Source organism: Phytophthora infestans, genomic scaffold (genome assembly GCF_000142945.1).
Source record: "Phytophthora infestans T30-4 supercont1.33 genomic scaffold, whole genome shotgun sequence".
Classification (NCBI taxonomy): Eukaryota; Oomycota; class Peronosporomycetes; order Peronosporales; family Peronosporaceae; genus Phytophthora; species Phytophthora infestans.
In genome coordinates, this window is record NW_003303726.1 from 1,357,896 (window position 1) to 1,378,119 (window position 20,224).

The following is a 20,224-nucleotide window of genomic DNA, read 5'->3' on the forward strand; positions in this document are numbered from 1 at the left end:
ATGCACGACATGAAGGGCACAGTCCGCTCCCCATCCGAAAGTTTTCTCGCAGGCACAGTCTATTAGATTTGCACCATTGTTACATCGGACAGCAGGTTCGCCCCCTTCCAATTTTAAAGAACACAAGAACGAGCATTCAACACCAGGCGGAGCCATGCAACGCTCGGTTTTTCCAGCCGCAAGTCGCAACTTTGTGGCATTCACTTAAATTCAAACACTCGGTTGCTCAAAAACGAGAAGGACCAAGGCAACGATTTGCCGCATGGAATCTGGAGTACCGGTACATGTACCGGACTGCAATCGACAGCTCTGACTTGAAGAGATTATGAACGTCAAAATGTTTTATTAAATACCTTCACTTCTGTTTCTCGAGTCCCTTTAAAGCTCGATATTCTCGTTCCATAAACGTTTACGCAGCTTGGAACGAGAGGCTTGAATGGCTCGCACTCATGCTTGCCTTTGATTGCGTCCGCGTCATGCGTCTCGCCGATGCCAGCAGCTCCTCTTCCCCAAGCTCCAAGTTGCGTAGTTCGTAGTGAATTTGCAGAGCTGACGGTCGATCTTCCGGGTCGAACGCCAAGCATTTGTCCACCAAACTGCGGACACTACGAGGACAATCCACATGCACTTCAGGTCTCAACGTTCCAGCACTAACCAGCACAGCAATACGAGTGTTCGACGTCTTGTTGTTACCGCCACGGTTGCTCTCTCCCGGGATACCCTGAGAATACGGCCGGCGACATGTATCCAACTCTGTCAAGATGACACCGAACGAGTACACGTCTGCCTTTTCAGAGTAATGCTCGCCACGTAGCACCTCAGGAGCGATCCAGGACACGGTCCCGATCTCAGCTGTCATGGTCTGGTCTTCGTCCAGCTCTCGACTGATACCAAAGTCCGTGAGTTTGGCTTCCCACGTGTCACTCAGAAGCACATTCTTGGGCTTCATGTCACGATGGATAATCGGACTCTCGAACGAGTGCAAATAGACCAAAGCCTCAGCGATATCGAGCGCAATAAGCGACTTGCACTTGAGGTTTTCACCCTCTCCGACTGAGTGGAACCAACCGTAGCCATCTCGAGCGTATTCAGCATCAAGTTCGCGCTGTAGTTGCTTCTGTAACATTGTGCTTAGGTCCCCACGCGGCATGTATTCCATGACCATCGAGATGTCGCTCAACGAGCTCCAAGTTACGCCGATAAAGCGAACAATCTTTGGGTGATCCAATGTCGAACAGAGACGGATCTCGTCCATGAAGCTGCCCAGCCAACGCTTGTCACGCGCACGCTCGGGTAACAATTGCTTGGTCACCACCTTCTCGCTCTGGAATGTAGCCAGATACACGGCACCGTAGCCTCCCTTGGCTAGAAGTTTCCCGCGTACCACTTCTTCCTGAAGTAACCGACATTGCATAATATCGTCGTCTGTGCGGATGTCATTCAGCACATAGTTGGCGTTGGATTCGCTCAGCATCGCCTCCGGTACTGAGTCCGTTCGCCCGGTTCTTGACATGCCTGTCATGTGACTGGGCATGTACTTTGTGGCCTTGGAAGAAACCGAGGCATCCGGATCAAATTCGAGATTTTCGGCTTCTTTCAGCTCTTCATCGCGATCTTTTTGTCGTCGACGGAAGATGACGAATACCACTCCACCGAGGATACACGCCATCATGGCTCCAAGACAGATCATGGCCAGCATCATCCAATTGCTGAGACCACCACCGCCTCCTCCTTCAGCTGGGATGTGTCCACTTCCAGGACTCGAGGAGCCTGATCCGCCGACAAGGTATTTAGCGTCGAAGTATCCGTCCACGAGCACGCAAAGATTCATCGAACGAGCAACTAGAGAAGTGGCGTGACCGTCACTACAGTTGGCTCCAATTGTCGTGACTACGAGATCGTCGACTGCCTCGAGTACTGCGACACTGGAGTTGGCAACCTCGAATGTTTCTACGTTGCTGCCTGTGAGATCGAAAGTTGATAAGGACATGGAAGTCGGGAAGACGACACCAGCGATGATCTTGATCCCGCAGTCTTGACACCTGAAAGACTGCAGACTGGTGGGCATTTGCCAGCTTGAGAGCTTGATTATCGAGTTGTCACTCAAGTCGAGGTAGTCAGCCTGGTCACTAATGACAAAGCTCTGTAATGACGTGATGCTGTTGTTTCTAATCGAGATGGACGTCACTGTGTCAGGGACATCACCTTTGGATAAGGCCGAAATCTGGTTGTCATCCAAATTCCTGAAAATTTAAACACAAAAAAAACATTAGAGTCCAGAAAAAAAGGAAAATCCAGAGATTTTCACACTTACACCACAGTCACACTGCTGGGAATCGAAACGTTGGTCATGTCCACAATGCCATTGCTAGAGATATCCCTGTACAAGCACAACGATGTTAGCAATTTTGAAATTCTAGAGTTTTGTCATGAAAATCCCACTTACAGGGTCGTGACAGAAGTGCTGTCCGCTTCTTCGATGACACTAATGTTGTTCCCCGATAGATCCCTGTTTAAAACAAAATAACGTTGTCATTACTCGCTCCTGGACGTCCAAGCATCGACGACACGTACAACGAGTCGACTGCAGGGAAGCTCTGGACGACCTCAATCTTCTGTCCGGAGGCGTCCATGGACTTGGTGCCATCGCTCTGAGTATCGGCGCGGATGGTCAAAATGGCGCAGTCCTTGTAGACGACATACGCCGCGCTGGTGGACGACGCGCTCTGTGTAAACGTAACTTGCTTCGGAGGAGACGCAAGACATTCCTGACGCTGTGCCTTAAGCGCCGCTAGACTTCCCGACCCACTACCGCTACTGTCCGAATATGTAGACGCATCCGATGCGGCTGAGACGGAATCGATCGCCACCTGTGTCATCGCTAGCATCACGAAAATGCGAGTCCTCCATCTGCTCTTCGTCATGTCTGAAAATCTCGATAAAGAAACTGTTTCTATCTGCCTGAGCCTGAGTTGAGCAGCTTCCGTCCACTGAAAGTTGCTTGCCTTCTCCCGTCGCCACTGGCCAGCAGGTTCTCGGTGAAGAGCGAAGCGGTTGTGCTGTATTTGCAGACTGGAGGAGGAACCAGGAGCGCCACGCTGAGTTGTGAACTGAGCGGGGATAGTCACGTCCGCTGTAGCAGCTGGGATCGCTCAAAATCGATCCAAAATGCGAAAAAGAATGAGCTCCCCATCTGAAGCAATCTCCTCCCCGTCGTTTATGTGCCGCAGAGACACAAAGCAAGAAACTGGCCGCATGCTTACCTTTTGACGCTGAAAAGCAACACTTTCAAGGTTTCTTGGGGCTGTGTTTCACGAAGACGACGACACTTTCACGAAGTGCATTCCTGCAGAGCGTACAGATGACAAGTTCTCTACTGGTGTCGAAAGCCGATTCTCATTCAGTCCTTGGCCACAAATTTTGCGCAGCTACTGAGGTGTATGATTGCCTCGACATGCACCGCATAAGACGAGGTCTCCTCATGGACATTCATGTATCAATACTACAAATTACAAGTTTGATATAAAAGCACTTTGTACCTGTTTACTAAACAGTCTTTAATTAAACATTTTTGAGTGGGTTTGGTTGGAGTGCTAGGGTAGTACCCTAAGGGTACCACTTCAACCAAAAACACTTTAAAATGTCTGGTCGGGTGCAGGTGCGGCAGTGCCGCCGGCACGGTGCACTTTGCCAATAACAACTCTCTATTGACAGACGCTCACTCGAGTCCAATCCAACGCGCAGGGCAACCTTCCCATTCGTTCAACCGGTACATGTTGAAGATGTACCGGTCGACATGTCATGTTTACTTCGAAGTAGTTTGGAGCTGCTTAGAGCAGCCTGTGCGAAGGTATTATTTTTAAGCAGCTTGAAGTACGTTCGAATAAAGTAGCACAAATATTATCATTGTTTGTTTTGCAGACTGCAGTGCTAAGAGGCCACGAAGGAGCATTTATCCCCTTAATGCAGTGACTGCATACTACTGTTGTATTATATTTCGTCACCTAATTCATGGCCTTTTGCGATAACACATTTCAAGCTTACAAACATCAAGTCATTTCAAAGGTCATTAAATGACCTTTTATTAGCAACTTTTTCGAAATTTTCGAAAAAGTGGCCAATATGGCTGGCTAGCCGAAATTCACCGCTTCGGCCCCTGCTCCAGTCCCTCCCGGGCACTGAACCTCTCGTATGCCGAGCGCTTCCCCGTCCACGATCGTGCTACGAGTGCGTCGTCCGCCCGACAACAACCAACAGACGCAAAATCTCGAGACAGAACCTTTATCCCCAGTCGCAGCCAATGGCATCGTGCTCGGTACAGGCTTGCAAGCCCTTTTCAAGCTTCGAGGCGACTCAAAGATCGACGCAGCCCACGGAACGCTAGAACGTACATCCGGATTGGGCATTTGGGTCTACAGCGACCACAGTCGAGAAGGCTCCATCCTCAATAACGAACTCAAGATCCACGATGACGCTGTAGTCGTGCGTCACGGGGACACGTTGAAATTGGGTCAAACGGAGATTGAATTGCGTCTTAAAATGGGTAAACTCGAAAATCCAGAAGAGGATCACGATGAAAAAGAGCAAGTGTCTCCAATTGGGACCAACCAAGAAAAAGAAATGGGTACAAAAAATGGTGGTCGACTAGCACGACGTCGAGCTTCAAGCCCCTGGGGAAGAGGATCGGTCACCAAGGCACAACAAGCCAAGCAGCGACTGCCTCGAATCGACACCTCGGGTATTGATTATAATGAGCCTGCAGTAGTTCAGCCCATGGCAACTCCTCCGGCATATTCGGCATCTCCCGTCCCTGGCGTGAGGTGGCGTCGAAAACGAAATTCGATAGCTACAACGACATTGACAGCGAGGTCGCCGTCGCCTCGGGATCAAAATAGCCACCCTCACTCGTTCCATCGACCTCGTACGCGGTTCGTACAGGGAGAAATGCCTCCAGAGGAGGAAAACACAGCGAAACCGGCTCGTCCTCCGCCTTTAGAGTACTCTAGCTCTCCAATTGTGTCGCCGTCCTCCTTACGACAGCGACACAATCTCTTCCAGCAGCCACCAAGTAGTTTACCTGTGCCTACGTCTGGGTTAATAACTGGAGTACCGCCACCTCCCGTTAGTGTCGGTGCAAAACCAACGGCTCGACGTGATGATCTTCGTATCCAAGTGTCCAAGAAGATGGCTGCGGCTGCACCGACAAGTGCTGGGAAGGCGCAGGCGCCTCAAATACCAGCGAATAAACTGGAATTCCAAACACCTTCGTCTCCTGTGGCACAGAGAGATATTCGAAAGCAACAAGAATCCTTGCAGACCATTTTGCAACACAAATCTGAAGAAGAACAGCTTCTGAAACAGCAACAAGAAGAATGGATGAGAACGCATCTCATGTCTGGGGATACGAACGAGGCATCTCCCACGTCAACGTCGGCGCTGTCGCCTAGTAAGAGTGAGATTAACTTTCTGGAGCACGACGACTTAACGTGCTTTCCCGCTCCAGCTCCAGTACTTTTACGCACACTGTCACTTGGTATCAGCGAGCAACGTTCTATAAGACCGAGTCCACGTCTGACAGCCGCGATTCGAGCCTCCCGAGCACGTCTCAATAGCTTTGAAGAAAAAGTCAGTACACGTGACTCTAAAGGCCGTCGAAAGACAACAGCGCTGGTGTTTAGTCCGAGCATAAGACTCCATCACGAGGGTGCAACAATCAGTCCAGTTAAGGAAAGCGAACTGCGTACGTCGAGTGAGAGTATCGCTTCCACTGCGTCGACGGTCATTACGTGCCACCGTCGCGTTACGAGCTCGGTACGTGCTTGGTAATCCCTTACATTGAAGTACTGGAATTTATTAACCTATTTCATTATTATTTCTTACAAATTAACTCAGCTATCTTCGGCTACTTCAGTGGATTTATGCGATTTCTTGGGATACCAGCAAGAGGAAGATGCCGAAGATATGGTCACCTCTTACACTAGTCCTGATTTGTATGGCTCGGATGAGTTGCTACGTCGCTCTCGCGAGGATACTACCCTGCTGTACGATGCCAACCGCAACAGTATGTATGGGACATTGTCACCCCCACAGTCCCGTGTGTCATCCACGCTCTCGCCGTCAAATACGCGACTCGGATCACCTCGTCAACGTCCCGAGACTTCCATTACTAGCAGTAACCAGCAGCTAAACGACAGTCCTCGTCCTAGTCTCGACAAAGCTGTATCACTCGGATCACGTGTCTTGAGCCCCAGAGGTGGCGACTTCGATCCACGTTCGCCGTACAAATCAACTGCAGCTCTCAAGAACCAAATGCCGCAGTTGCAAAAGCTTCGTCGACCAACATTCCAACCGGAGGATGCGGGTGTGGAAGGAACAGATGCGTCTGAACCGCGACAGCCGAAGCCTAAACCATTTCGAAAACGTGCATCGTTCCGTCGCCATTCGCTGACGCCGTTGTCAGGCTTGAATAAGCGCTAGTACCGACAGGAAAGCAAGCAACTGTGATTTTTTTTTTAAACACGGCCGAATTAATAAGAGATTTTGCTGCATACTGATGAATAAATTGTGAAAAAATGGGCTTTACTAAGCAAATACACGGTATACTAGTCCATTAGTACTAGGTAGGGTATACAATTTGAAATGGTATTTTAAATGGAAGTGAGTATTTTGCCAGACTGGGAGCATCCCACTCGTAGCAAATCTTGTGTTATCTTCGGATTTGCTAGGATTTGCTGATATCTTCCATATCCGAACTCGGTACAGCGTATACTCTGCGTATACCCCTCCCACACAAAAAATCCTCCCCCTCCAGCAAACGCGTGGCTCCAAACGCACGAAAATGGCACCACGGCCACGCAGCGCACAGAAGCGCCCCCTGGCACTGGAGGGTATCGACAGCGACAGCGCCAGCAACGACTCCGACGGCTCCGTGAGTGACTGGCAGCCAGTGTCGAGCCCGACTTCTGCTGAGGCGGAGGCGGTAACCAGTAGCGCAAGTGAAGAATCGGGTCAGATTTCTATCCTCGCCTCGCCACCACAAGAGACACAATTTCAGTCGTGGAAGGACTTCGAGGCCTATCTAGCGCTGTACAAAGCGCAGTCACTCCAGGTACATTATTAAGTTATCTGTTGCGTTTGTCTATACCGTCTCATCACGTTTTGTTTGTCTGCTAGATATTTCGAGTGAGAACAAACACTTCAGTGGCTGTACGGAATGCTAGGATAGATGCTCAGGGCTCCGCGGCGACTAAAATCCCGGCCGAGTGGGATCAGTACGCGAAGACGTACGTGTGTACACACCACGGCACATACCGATCGCAAGCCACAAGCAAGCGGCCGCGTCAGGAGACACGGGCCCAAGGATGCTCAGCACAGGTATGCGATTACTATAGTTTTGGTTTGTAGCGAAATAAACCCAATCTGGCATAATCGGGCTCAGTTGGGATGAATCGTGCATCACCGGTGTAAGCTCAGCCACTAACCGTGTCTGTTTGCATTAACTTTGTTACTATTATTTCAGCTGAATGTATGCGTTCAAGAGATTAACAAAGCTGAACACACGTTTGTGCTCAAAGTGACGAAGTGCCGGCTCGAGCACAATCACTCACTGAACGAGTATGCATTCAAGAGTCATCCTTCCAACCGGATTACTCTCGATGACAGTGCCTTACGGACGGTGAATGAGCTTCGAAAGGCTGGAGCAAAGAAGACCAGTATTCTGAAGTTTATCAGAGACAATTCAGATAGTAATCCAAAGCCACAGGATGTTCACAACCTCGTGAGCAAGCTGAAAGCTCGTGAAAACAGAAACGGCCCAAGTTCGAGCGCAAAACGATTGAAGAAGTGGATGGCCGAGTTTGGAGATAATGTCGAAAATGTGGGTCGTATATTCGTAGACGATGTCGGGGAAAAGGTATGTGTATTTAGTGAATCAAATACATTATATTCATAACATCTAACATGTTCTTTGTATTAGAAAATTGCAACATGTATTACATTACAGACTAAACACATGCGATCGGTCTACAAACAATTTCCGGAAGTTCTTCTCATTGACGCGACGCACGGAACAAACCGTTCAAAGTACAAAGTTTTCTCTTTTATGGCTCACGATACCTTTGGAAAAGGCCAATTTGTGCAGCACGCGTTACTACAGAACGAGCGATGGCCGACATTACTGACGGCGCTTGAAGAATTTAACAGTAACAATCCGGCTTGGACAAAACTACGCTGCGTGTTGATCGACAAGGACTTCACGGAACTATCGGTACTGAAGACTGCTTTCCCTGACGTCACTACCCTGCTCTGCCAATTTCACGTCTTAAAGTATTTGCGGGAGGAAATCGCGTCAGCAGACTACGGTTGTAACACGTGGGGAAAGGATCAGCTACGAGGTCTGATGAACCTGCTTGTATATGCGAAGACCGAGAAAGAGTATATGAAGCACTTTCGGTACATGTTGCACGTGTGCGGAATGGGGCGCCCCCGATCTGGGCAATTGACTTCAGATCCAGTTGGGCAGAATCTGGCACCAGTTGGGCAGAATCTGGCACCAGTTGGGCAGAATATTGTGGCGGTCGGGCAGAATGTGGCGACAGAAGCGCGGAATCATACCACATCCGAATCTGAACGCTGTGAAACTACGAACACAATAGTGGAACCGTTTGAATCCGTCCGACACCCTTTTGTCGCCTATTTCATTAAGAATTGGGACAAATGTCGCGAGCTGTGGTGTGCACACAAGCGCCAAAACACCGTGACGCTTGGTAATAACACCAACAACAGGTTGGAGGCCTCGTGGAAGCAGTTGAAGGAGTGGGTAAACTCTTTTATGGCAGTGGACGAATGCATAGCGTCGATTATGTATTACCAGAGTCTTCAAGAGCGACGATTTATGGATGAGGTGTACAAGAAGGTTAATGTCCAGCATGTTGGTTACGATCGCGAAATGACGTTGGTTGCAAACCTCGTCAGTGAACATGCATGCGAGTTAATACACGATCAGTATTGCTACGCACTTGATCGTGCATCTTACGCCTTTTCCGAGAGAGCGCCAGGTGTGTACTTTGTGAAGAGTACATCCCCCGATGAAGACGCCCTCGATGAGGTAGACGCAGAGTACACTATTACGACTCACGACTGGACTTGCTCGTGTCTCTTTATGAGTACACGTTTATTGCCGTGTCGACACGTCTTCTTTCTTAGAAGAGCACTAAACAAGGAGACTGTTATCCCGACTCAACTGGTGCATCAGCGATGGGTCCTGTCGTCTGTACGGTCGTCGATAGAGTTCGAAAACGCCAGTGATGCTCCTACTACTGTGGAATCTTTTGCCGTTCGAAGGGTATTGGTGACCGATGAGCGGCCATGGGATTCGAACCGGAAGTACCGAGAGGCCTTGCCTATTGCTAGTGAAATTTGCGATTCGATGGCTGGTTTAGGCATGGTCCAATATCGTGAAGCAATGACTTATTTAAAGGCCGTCGCCCACCGTTTCAAGGTTGGAGATTTTTCTTCATCGATTAAGATGCCGACAATCAGTGAAGGTACGCGCGACGATGTCTTCGACTCAGATACCGTGGGCGAGGTTGAAGTGGAAGACCCTGAATTATCACAGCCTTCTACGCAGATTACACCTCAGTCTGGCGAGTCTGGCACCCAGTCTGGCGAGTCTGGCACCCAGTCTGGCGAGTCTGGCACCCAGTCTGTTGAGTCTGGCATCCAGTCTGAAGAGTCTGGCATCCAGTCTGGAGAGTCTGGTTCGGTGTCGGCCGAGCTTATTTGTCAGACTGGTGTGGAGACTTCAGCTTCTCATGCGACTCTGCAACCGGTCGGAAATGATACATTTGATGTGGCGAGCCCTCCAAGGTCCCGAGGTCGCCCAAAGCAAAGTGCAAAATCCAAGAAAGCAGCTCGCCGCAAAAATGTTTTGATGGTGCAAGATGATTCAAATTTGTACTCGGATAATCTGAGTTTAGCAACCATACAAGACGCCGTACGCATTGAGTCAACATACGAGACATCTGCCACAATTGTGTCCAGATTTAAGCTGTTCGATTTCACAAAAAATCCCCGAGCTCCAGTTGCCCACAAGGTAGCAAGACTTCCCGCCTCAAAAAAGATCGTCTCTGCTGAGTCCATCCCCCGAATTTTCCGAAAGGATATCCTTGATAGATGCAGTGCCAAAGTGCTAGCTCTTCAGAAGGCACACAAGGAATCAAGTGATCAAAATCTAGGTGAGAAGGACATTGTCGTGGAAATTGTTGGAGTAGGTACCTACTCCACCGAGACGCTGGGTGTCATGAAGAAGTGGCACAAAGCGATGAAAACCATCCAATATGTGGAAAAAGCTATCGTTTGGATTGATACCATCGATTTCGAACTCCAAATGCCCCGATGGTTTTGTGTTGATCTTGATCCTGATACACAATCCAAGATCAAATCTATTCCTTTACTATCGGTGCAGGTACGCAGTTGCATACAGTCAGGCCCCGCAATGGAAATACTAATATCTACTGCTGTGTAATTGCACATAGGCTGAAGCACTCGAACTCGTCGGCAAGTCTGCGTTAGGCGACAGCACGGTCAATAAGCTGATGTTAAAGTTGCTCGCAGCGAGAGAAGACACGATTGCTGTAGACACGTCAATCGCCGGTAACGTCATGAATGGTTTCTTAGCGGTGGAGACTATGAAGGACGTGTTTGCTGGCATGACAAACCAAAAGATTTTGATTCCTGTCATCTGCAACAAGAATCACTGGTGTGCGGTTATGATGGATCTGTCGCTTAAAGAAGTTTTTATCTATGATCCAATGAGCTCAAGCTACGGCGTAAAAGTTCGACCTCTCGCTGAGAAGATGGTAGCATTGCTGCCAGATTTCGCTACAAGAAAATACCGAATTCGACCATACACGAGCGAGCTTGGAGTGCAGGTTGATAGCTACAATTGTGGCATGTATATGCTGTTAGCTTCTGAGATATTTGCCGGTGCTGAAAACCTATATCTGCTAAGTCGGAAGGAGCTACAGTATTTGCGCTATCGGTACCTGTGCATGTGCATTTAATGCAACTAGTTTTTCAATGATTTGGTCTTTTGTTAGTGTGTTTGATGCGTTGACTACCTCCAGGTTATTCCCCCTGCACTTTGTCTTGAGAGTTAGATGCTGACCGTCTTGCGGGGTTCAGTTTCAAAGCCAACACACTGCCATCCGGTTATACGTATACTCCGAAGACACGTCAACTGATGACACGTCCGGCTCTTCCTGAGTCTGGCATATTCGGGCATGCTAATCGGTTGTATTCTGGTGTAATTGTACTGTCTCTTGTTACCCAGTCTGGCTAAATAACGAGTGCCATCTTTAATTCGGTCGAGTCAGTGATGTTGAATGCTGGTGCTCGTTGCCAATGAGGTCATCGCTTCGTCAAAAGCTGCGACGTACTTTTTAGATAGCCTTTAAATGTCGCTCGAGTTATTTTATCGAAAGAGAATCACAGCATAATTGAATGATTTCCTTCTTCGGGAACCATCACAGCAAAGAGGGGTAAAGCAGATCTGGTTAGCTCGATGGGCTGCACTCATGGAGGTTGACCCGCTGAGATTCCCCTCAAAGGGACGTGAGCGGTATGAGATGCCGGACACGTGCCGCTTCCAAACGAGATGGGTGCCAAGCTCCTTAGCTCTTCAAAGTGAGAGGCAGCATCATTTTAGTCTATCACCCGACCAATTGTGATGCTTGCTACCATACCGCGGTCAGAAGGTGTCTCCAGTCCTTCCGTGAACCGATGCAACGTATGGCACTGTACCTGCCCCGGGCATGCACACGGCGCCGGCTGTTTAAGTGGCGACGCGGCCCAGCGGAAGCATAGTCGACACATCCGGATATCCTGGCGAATAGCTACATGTATTTCCCGAGCCACCTCCGCTCCTTCCACCTTGGTTTCGTGATTGGTCTGTTTCGGCGAAGTTCCGTGCTATGTTTACAAGCGCGTGTCAGTTCTATTCGATGCAGTAGGATATATATCCTCTTGAAGTTGGCGCCGGGAAGCGTAGCCTGTCGGTGTCGCTGAAGGTCACATAGTGTCGGAGAGATCTGCAATAACAATCTCGCTGGCAGCTCGAGCTGCTTCTTTCCGGACGCATCGAGCGCCGTGCGGTTTTTGAGCTCGGAGCTTGCGGTCTTTGGACGCGATTGGCAGTTGACCAAATTTACTGATCTTTCCCCGGTCCGGGAATACCAGTTACAACTCGTCGTTGTACTTTACCGACCACACCATGATCACCAAGATCCAAAACTAGGTTAGAGCTAATAATGGAGTGGGAAGAGGATCTAATTAACAGTTAAAATGCTGAATGTGACGCTTATTCACAGTCAAGCATTGCTATGCATGGTGCTTCACTGCTCATCTAAAGCTGCTTAGTCATGGCTCAAAGCTGCCGCTAGCAACATACCAGTGGCCGTAGAAGGAAAGGAACCCACTCTCTGCTGAAAAGCCTTTGGACTTTGAGCCCAGAAATGCTCATTTCCTGATTCTTTGGGGCTCTGAGTAATTATCAGAACTAGCGATTTGCTGGGCAGGGTTCGCCGGAACACAGCTTTTCAGATTGGAGCAGGTGGGTGACGCAGTTACTGCGGGTGGGTGGTTTTTGGGTGAAGGGTTTTTTGGCGTTCCCATTTACAGTACTGTAATATATTACTGTAATGCTTGGAGGGGAAATAGCATTTTCTAAATACGGTACATGTACCGGTACTACATGTACATGTGTAGTACATGTCAAGTTGAGATCAAGTAATATTTTAAGTAGCCACACCAAATCAAACCCTGGCGATGGTGGTGCTGGGCAAGCGCAAGGGAGACACAGTCCCCTCCACTGACGCCAAGAGAGTGAAGGATGGGGCTACTCGTACGTCTTAGATACTTAAGTGCCCTTGCGTGATATATTCATATTTGACATTGACGTATCAAAATTGCGCAGTGTGGTCTCCGTCAGCGGATCTCGTGGCTTTTTCTAACTGGACTAAGTTCTCGAATCTTGTAAACGAACGCTTTAAGTGAGAAAAAAAACAGTTACCGCTTAATTGATAGAACAGGATGACATTGGAAAATGCTGAATAGGTTGTCACTCAAGACACCACAGGAACTGTGGCAGTGGTCAGTCGACAACCTCGAGGACTTTTGGGGAGCGGTAGGGCCGGGGCGACTAGACAACTGGAGACGTTGTCGAGGTATTGGCCATGGGACTGACTACTGGGGGTTTACAGTGTTGGGACTTTACGGGGATGGTGGCGTCGCAGCCGTACACGAAGGTGATCGAGGACAAGGAGAAGATGCCAGGTAGTAGATAACTGGAATCGGTTTTGCTTGCAGAGTATTACTGATTCTCTTGAGCATTGATGGCTGAAGGTGCCAAGTTCTTCCCCGGTGCACGACTGAATTTTGCGGAAAACTTGCTACGCTTCCGTGATGATCGCCCTGCTATAATTTTCAAGGCGGAGACCAGCAACCAAGAGACAGTGATCTCGTACAAGGCGCTGTACGAGCGTGTGGCAAAGCTATCCGCTCGACTGGCAGAGATGGGCATTGTTGCTGGTGACCGTGTCGCAGCATTCATTCCGAACATCCCAGAAGCGATCATTGCTATGCTCGCCACCACCAGTTTGGGAGCGATTTGGTCCAGTTGCTCGCCTGATTTTGGTGCTCAAGGAGTTTTGGATCGCTTTGCTCAGGTATGCTCGCTCTTCCAGACGGATGGATATACCGGAATTGCTTTGACGTATTTTTGCTCGGTAATATGTGTCGCTAGATCACCCCTAAGGTTGTGTTCACCACGGATGGATACTTTTACAAGGGGAATCGCATCGATATCTTTCCGCAGTTGAAGACAATAATCGACGAATTGCCGACCGTGGAAAAAGTGGTCGTGATTCGCTTTACTGTCCCAGACACTCACGACCTGGATCTGTCTAAGATTCGCAGCGCAGTCTACTATGATCGCTTTATCCACGAAGCTGTGGAGCCTGTGAAGGACTCGATTCCCTTCGCTCAGCTGCCCTTCGACCACCCGGTCTACGTGATGTACAGTAGTGGAACTACTGGACTACCAAAGTGTCTCGTTCAAGGTCCAGGTGTGGTGCTGAACCACCTCAAGGAACTTGCGATTGTATGTTCGAAATGGCTCGAGTTTGTGCTAAAATGTTCCGAAACTAACAAGGTTTACCTGTAGCATTTGAACATACGTCGAGAAGATCGCGTGTTCTACTACACGACAACAGGGTGGATGATGTGGACGTGGTTAGTGAGTTCTCTTGGCATTGGAGCAACGATCGTGCTCTTCGACGGCAATCCGTTGTACCCATCCACAGACGCATTGTGGAAATACGCACAGGTTAGCGTCTGTTACGACTTCATGAAAGCTGTAACGTTAACCACGTCGTATGCTCAGGACGTTGGTGTGACCGTGTTTGGCACAAGTGCGCGATACCTGGCCGCGGTTATGGACTCGGGCTGCGTTCCCGGCAAAAAGTTTGACTTGTCCAAGCTGAAGCTGATCACGTCGACAGGATCTCCAGCGAGCACCAACATCTTCAAGGTTAGCAACTACCGATCACCATTTCAGATAACCCCAACATTTTCTAACTTCACACCACTTTTCAGTTTGTATACGAGGGGATCAAGAGCGATGTCCAGTTCGCTTCCATCAGCGGGGGAACTGATCTAAATGGCTGCTTTGCTCTGGGTTGCACCAATCTGCCAGGTATAGAAATATGTATCCAGATCACCATATCCGTAGGCATTCTAACGTGGTTATAGTCTGCGATAGTGAGCTCCAGACGCGTGGTTTGGGTCTAGACGTACGCATTTTCACTGACGACGGCCAAGAAATCACCCAAGAGCAAGGCGAGCTTGTCTGCAAGCAGCCATTCCCATCCATGCCACTATACTTCTGGAACGACGACAGTGGTGCCAAGTATCATGACGCCTGTGAGTCTGCAACCTTACTATACTAACCTATGAGTTCTGACGCGTAAATGTTTTACAGATTTTGATACGTTCCCAGACATCTGGAAGCACGGTGACTTTGCTGAAGTCACGAAGAGTGGTGGAGTTATCATCTACGGTCGCTCCGACGCTACTTTAAAGCCAGGTAGGGGCATCCCGTCACACTCGGCTATGTGGATATCCAACTAATTCCACGTACATTGTCAACTTGGCACCACAGGCGGCGTCCGCATCGGAACTGCGGATATCTACAAGGTGCTGGAGAAAATGGAAGAAGTGGCCGACTCGGTGGTCGTCGGACAGAGCTATACGCTGAATGACGGGACCCCAGACGTCCGTATTCTGCTGTTTGTAGTGATGGCTGAGGGCCACGAGTGTACCTCCGCCTTCCAAAAGAAAGTCCGTCAGCGTATTCGAGACCAAACTTCTCCGCGACACATGCCAGGGATGGTTGTTGCCTGTCCTGCGATTCCTCATACTGTGAGTGGGAAGAAGGTGGAGTTGACTGTCAAGAAGATCATTGACGGCCACGCGGTGACCAACAAGAACGCGTTGCAGAACCCGGAAAGTTTGGACTGGTTTGAGGAGTTTGCCATGTCTTTGCGAGAGAAAATTTGCAACAGAGCGTGATGCGTGTGCGGGAACACAAGCTCAGCTTAACCTGTAGTGTTGCAACGTGGATCGCTGTTAAGAACCCAAGGAATTGTTGTTTTCATTAAATGACCGCGATTCTGGATACACACAACGCTACGCTTAGCATGATGAAATCTGGTTCTGAAAAACCTGCGCAAAGTTGCAATAGATGTCGTCCCCCGTGCTCCAGGGCACCACTGATGCCTTGATTAGCGAAGAGTTGTTGTCAATTCGCGTTTGCAGTCCGTACGACCTTCCAGTGGCTTCATCCGCGCGTGCAAACACGACATCGTTCCTAAGCAAATTGAAAGCGAGATCATAAACAGTTAGCACAGTACCGCAGCTTAACCAACCCCATCCTGGCACCTTACTTTGTCAAACGAGATGCAGGACAGAAATCTCCAATGCCATCACCGACGTAAAGCACGCGGGAGTATTGCTTTGTTCTACGGATCGAATCCAGAACGCTGCCTTTGCACAAGTTCGAGGGGCACCACGGACAACTCATCGGGGTGTCATGATGCGGACGGAGACAAATCCTGGTGCGTCCATTGTCCATTGTCTCGACCTCTGCGTGGTTCGTCAAGACCTCGTTGATATACGGCGTCAGTCCATGGTACATCAGTGCTTTTGCGATGAAGAGGCTGTTGCCATCGCTGACGAACTTCTCCGCAGCCATGCGAACGGCGTCGACCATGCGTTCTTGGATTGGGATTTGTGCAACTCGCGCGCAAATCAGCTCAGGTGTTATCTCCGGTTTTTCGTTTGCCAGGATTCCGTGCATCTCATCGAATACACTCGGCCAGACAGGATTCAACGCGTGGCGTTCATCAAGTGTCTCGAGCAACTCTGGGTGGAAGCATTGGAATGGAAATCTGTCCGATTCTTTGTTTACCAGCGACTCGTCGAAGTCGAAGACCACCAGCACTTTTCCCGAACTTTCAGACATAGGGAATACCTTATGAAGCCTCTCGGATACTGAAGGAAGAAGTCGCGAAATGAGGAACAGACCTCTTCTCTCGGTTTGCAATGTTGGACGTGAATCTTTTCGGAATATGCACTCGATGCACTTCATCGCGATCTTTGCGATCCATGATGATGTGACGACTCACACTCAAAGTGAGTGCATCAAATCGAATTGAACAGTATGCACACTGACCGTACTGTCACATTTGAACTCAAATGAGCTTCCATGTTGAAGTGGTTGAACACTATAATAGACGTCGATGACACGAGCCAGCACCGCTGATTCTCAACAGTGTTTACTGTAGTTTAAAGTTCGCATCGAAGACATCAAGCCAAAACGCGGTCTTAAACGTTTGTTTATTTTCAAAAGTACGGCTGCAAGAGTTGATTCAGTTTGATAAGACCACGGGTTATGACGCATGTTCATTCAAGCGCCTTGCTTCAAGCAACACGACTAGACTGAGAAAAAGCTTCACTGAGGTGGCGCGTGAAAAAACTGCGCAAAGTGACGATAGATATCGTCGCCCGTGCTCCAGGGAACCACAGCCGCCTTCACCATTTCAGCATTGCTATCAATTCGCTTCTGCAACCCATAGGCTCTGCCGTTTGCTTCATCCGCGCGTGCAAATACGACATCATTCCTGCAATTTTTGCAACCGATAAAAAGTTAGGTATTCCTCATTTCCAGCACCAAATACTTAACGTACTTTGTCAGGTGCGTCGCTGCGCAGAAATCGCCCGAGCCATCGCCAACGTACAGCACAGACGTGTATGAATGTGCATTACGCAGGATGTCAACAATTCGACCCTTGCACATGTTCGTGGGGCACCATTTACAGCCATGAGGTTCATACGCTTCTCCATGGTACGGACGGACACGAAGACGACTGCACCCATTCTCCTCTAGCTCGAATGAAGCGGGGTTTGTGATGACCTCGCTTACATCCTGTGTCAAGCCATGATGTTCCAGCATACTCTCGATGTACACAGAGTTCGCGTCACTGACAATCTTGACGTCGGCGCTGTGTATCTCAGCAGCGAGACGAAGAGCATCCAGCATGTGCGTTTGAATAGGAACACGGGCCACTGTGGCTCGTATCGTGTCCGAAGTAATGTTCGCTTTGTCTTCTGCTAGCACGCCAAGCATATCGTCCATGATCTTCGTCCACGATGGCTGCGTCTTGCGTCGTTCCCGCAATGTATCAAGAAGTTGGGGATATAATTGCTGGAAGATGAAAGTGTCCGAGTTCTCGTTGACCAACGACCAGTCATAATCAAACACGACCAAAACGCTGCCGGAGATTCGCGGGGTTACACGAGGAATGACGTACGGAGACGGACAGAACTGAGCGAATCGACGGTAGATGTCGTATCCTGTGCTCCAAGACACGACGGGAGCGTGTACGACACCAGGGTTTTCGTTGATTCTTCTCTGTAAACCGTACGCATTCCCATTAACGAGGTGTGACCGCGCAAGCACCACATCATTCCTGCATTTGCAGTAATAATAATGTCAGAAACACGTTTTACAAGTGCTGTTTTGCCGTCAATAACTCACTCTGTTAGGCGAGATGCCGGGCAGAAGTCTCCAGTGCCGTCGCCAATATAAATCACGCGGGAGTAGGATTTCCCGTTGCGAATCGAATCCAAAATGCTGCCTTTGCACATGTTTGTAGGACACCACGTGCATCCATGTGGATCGAGATGATCGGCGTGGTACGGACGGATACGAAGTCTGGTGCGTCCATCGTCTAAGGTTTCATGCTCGACAGGGTTGGCAAACACTTCCTTGACGTGTTCACTCAACTCTCGATGTTGCAACATACTCTCGATGTAGAATGTGTTGCCGTCGCTGATGACTTTGACCTCCGCACCGAACAATTCCACTGCCATACGGATAGCGTCAATCATACGAGCTTGGATCGGAATCTGGGCCACCGCGTCACGAATCAACTCAGGCGTCACGTGAGGCTTCTCGCTCGACAAAACCTGGAGCATATCATCGAACACGCTCGGCCATATCGGCTTCTTAGCGTGTCGTTCATACACTGTTTGACACAACTCTGGGTGGAGCGACCCGAACACGAACACATCCGAGTCCTCGTTCACTAACGAGTCGTCAAAATCGAAAACCACCAGCAGTTCTCCGGTTTCTCGAGGCATTGGGGTGGGAACCGAAAAGTTTCCGTCCTGCTCAGCGTAGATCAACGTGTCGCTAGCGTTTGGTTGACGACATTCAGGGTATTGACGATAGAAAAAGCTTCGGAAGTACGCGAGGATGTCCTCTCCCGTCCTCCACTGGCGAATATGCGCCTGAATCTGGTCAGGATTCTCGTTCAGCAGCGTCAATAACTCGTTCTTCCCACTCACGCGAGCAAACACGACGTCGTCCCTAAAAAAAACAATGCAAAGAAATGATCAGTATACTTTTTAGCGAGCTCTTCTTTGTCTTTTCACGCACATTGCCAATCTCGTCGACGAACAAAAATCTTCGACCCCTCCACCAACATACAGCACTCTTGAGTACCGATGTTGCTGCAGGATCCGATCCAGCACAACACCTTTGCACAAGTTGGTGGCGCAGTCTTGACAGCCATGTGGAGCGACATGGTCACCCTGGTTAGGCCTCACTCTCAACACTTTGCCTCCGTCTTCAAAGTGCGTCGGGTTGGCCACCACCTCACTCACTCGACCGACCAGATCGTGACGTTCGAGAAAACTCTGAACACCGAAGACCGTGGAGTCACTCACGATCTTGCATGTGGCTCCGAAGTCATCCACTGCGAGTCGAATGGCGTCCAGCATGTGCTGTTTGAACGGAAGACGTTGCGCTGCGTTACGAATGTCCTCGTGTGTCAGTTGGGGGCGCTCTTTGGCGAGTTGGACGAAGAATTCGTCCATCACTTTGGCACGGTCGAGCTTCGCGTCTGCAGCATGTTTGGTCCAGATTGTGTTGGCCCGTTCACCGTCGAGTGCTTGAGCGGTGCCGACGTTCGAGTCCACGTCTACTAGTACATTATCAAAAGCGAAGAGGACCAGCACATCAGCTCGACCCATGTTGACTAAAACTGCTTGAAGATCTTCAATTAAAAAGATGCAATACAGTTCGATTTCTTAAAATAAGTTAAATGTTTTGCTTTACTAAAGTAAAGTGATACTGAAGTACCGGTACACCGTGTACCGGTACTACACGTACACATGCTTCATTTTTTTTACAAAAAGCTTAAGCTTTAAGTTTTTTTAGGAAAGTTTATCCTCTTTCAAAACACACATCTGTTAAAAACACACACAGAAGAAAGCAAATAAAGACAATGTCGTGCGGTGCACGGGAAGCTCTGGATTTAGTGTACTTTTATACTGGGAATACCGAATAGAATGAGGGATGGACGGCCCCAACGGATTAATTCCACGGTACTGCGTAGCGTAAAGTTTTACGAGCCTCCACAGTTCCCGAAGCTAGTGCAGAGTACGCAACATGCCGTCAACTTGCTGTCGTGACGCTCTGTCAGGCTATCAATCAACTGGATCGATATTCCAAGTCGACAGCGAACCGTATCGTGTCTGGTCTTACGCGAATTGCAGCAGCCTGTCGTGAGGATCCACCCAATAGCGAATGAACTAATGGAGT

The 20,224-nt window shown here is 49.2% G+C and overlaps 4 protein-coding genes across 4 annotated transcripts; 2 read left to right on the forward strand and 2 right to left on the reverse strand.

Moving 5' to 3' along the window:
• Positions 1–409: 409 nt before the first annotated feature.
• Positions 410–2,924, reverse strand: PITG_14972 (protein kinase, putative; the record flags this gene model as incomplete). The annotated part of the gene is made up of 4 exons (XM_002899093.1): positions 410–2,243; positions 2,315–2,380; positions 2,447–2,509; positions 2,575–2,924. 4 exons carry the CDS (start codon positions 2,922–2,924, stop codon positions 410–412), a joined length of 2,313 nt encoding a protein of 770 aa, XP_002899139.1.
• A 1,267-nt stretch (positions 2,925–4,191) lies between these two features.
• Positions 4,192–6,477, forward strand: PITG_14973 (uncharacterized protein; the record flags this gene model as incomplete). The annotated part of the gene is made up of 2 exons (XM_002899094.1): positions 4,192–5,811; positions 5,893–6,477. 2 exons carry the CDS (start codon positions 4,192–4,194, stop codon positions 6,475–6,477), a joined length of 2,205 nt encoding a protein of 734 aa, XP_002899140.1.
• Positions 6,478–12,806: 6,329 nt separating this feature from the next.
• Positions 12,807–15,627, forward strand: PITG_14975 (acetoacetyl-coenzyme A synthetase; the record flags this gene model as incomplete). The annotated part of the gene is made up of 13 exons (XM_002899095.1): positions 12,807–12,901; positions 12,974–13,049; positions 13,114–13,183; positions 13,260–13,332; positions 13,402–13,724; positions 13,802–13,903; positions 13,967–14,158; positions 14,222–14,383; positions 14,441–14,587; positions 14,653–14,752; positions 14,809–14,979; positions 15,038–15,142; positions 15,218–15,627. The coding sequence occupies 10 exons, from the start codon at positions 13,326–13,328 to the stop codon at positions 15,625–15,627; spliced, it is 1,719 nt and encodes a 572-aa protein (XP_002899141.1).
• A 1,441-nt stretch (positions 15,628–17,068) lies between these two features.
• On the reverse strand, positions 17,069–19,497 carry PITG_14976 (pyridoxal phosphate phosphatase, putative; the record flags this gene model as incomplete). The annotated part of the gene is made up of 5 exons (XM_002899096.1): positions 17,069–17,237; positions 17,304–18,086; positions 18,155–18,740; positions 18,828–18,988; positions 19,058–19,497. 5 exons carry the CDS (start codon positions 19,495–19,497, stop codon positions 17,069–17,071), a joined length of 2,139 nt encoding a protein of 712 aa, XP_002899142.1.
• Between the last annotated feature and the right edge of the window lie 727 nt (positions 19,498–20,224).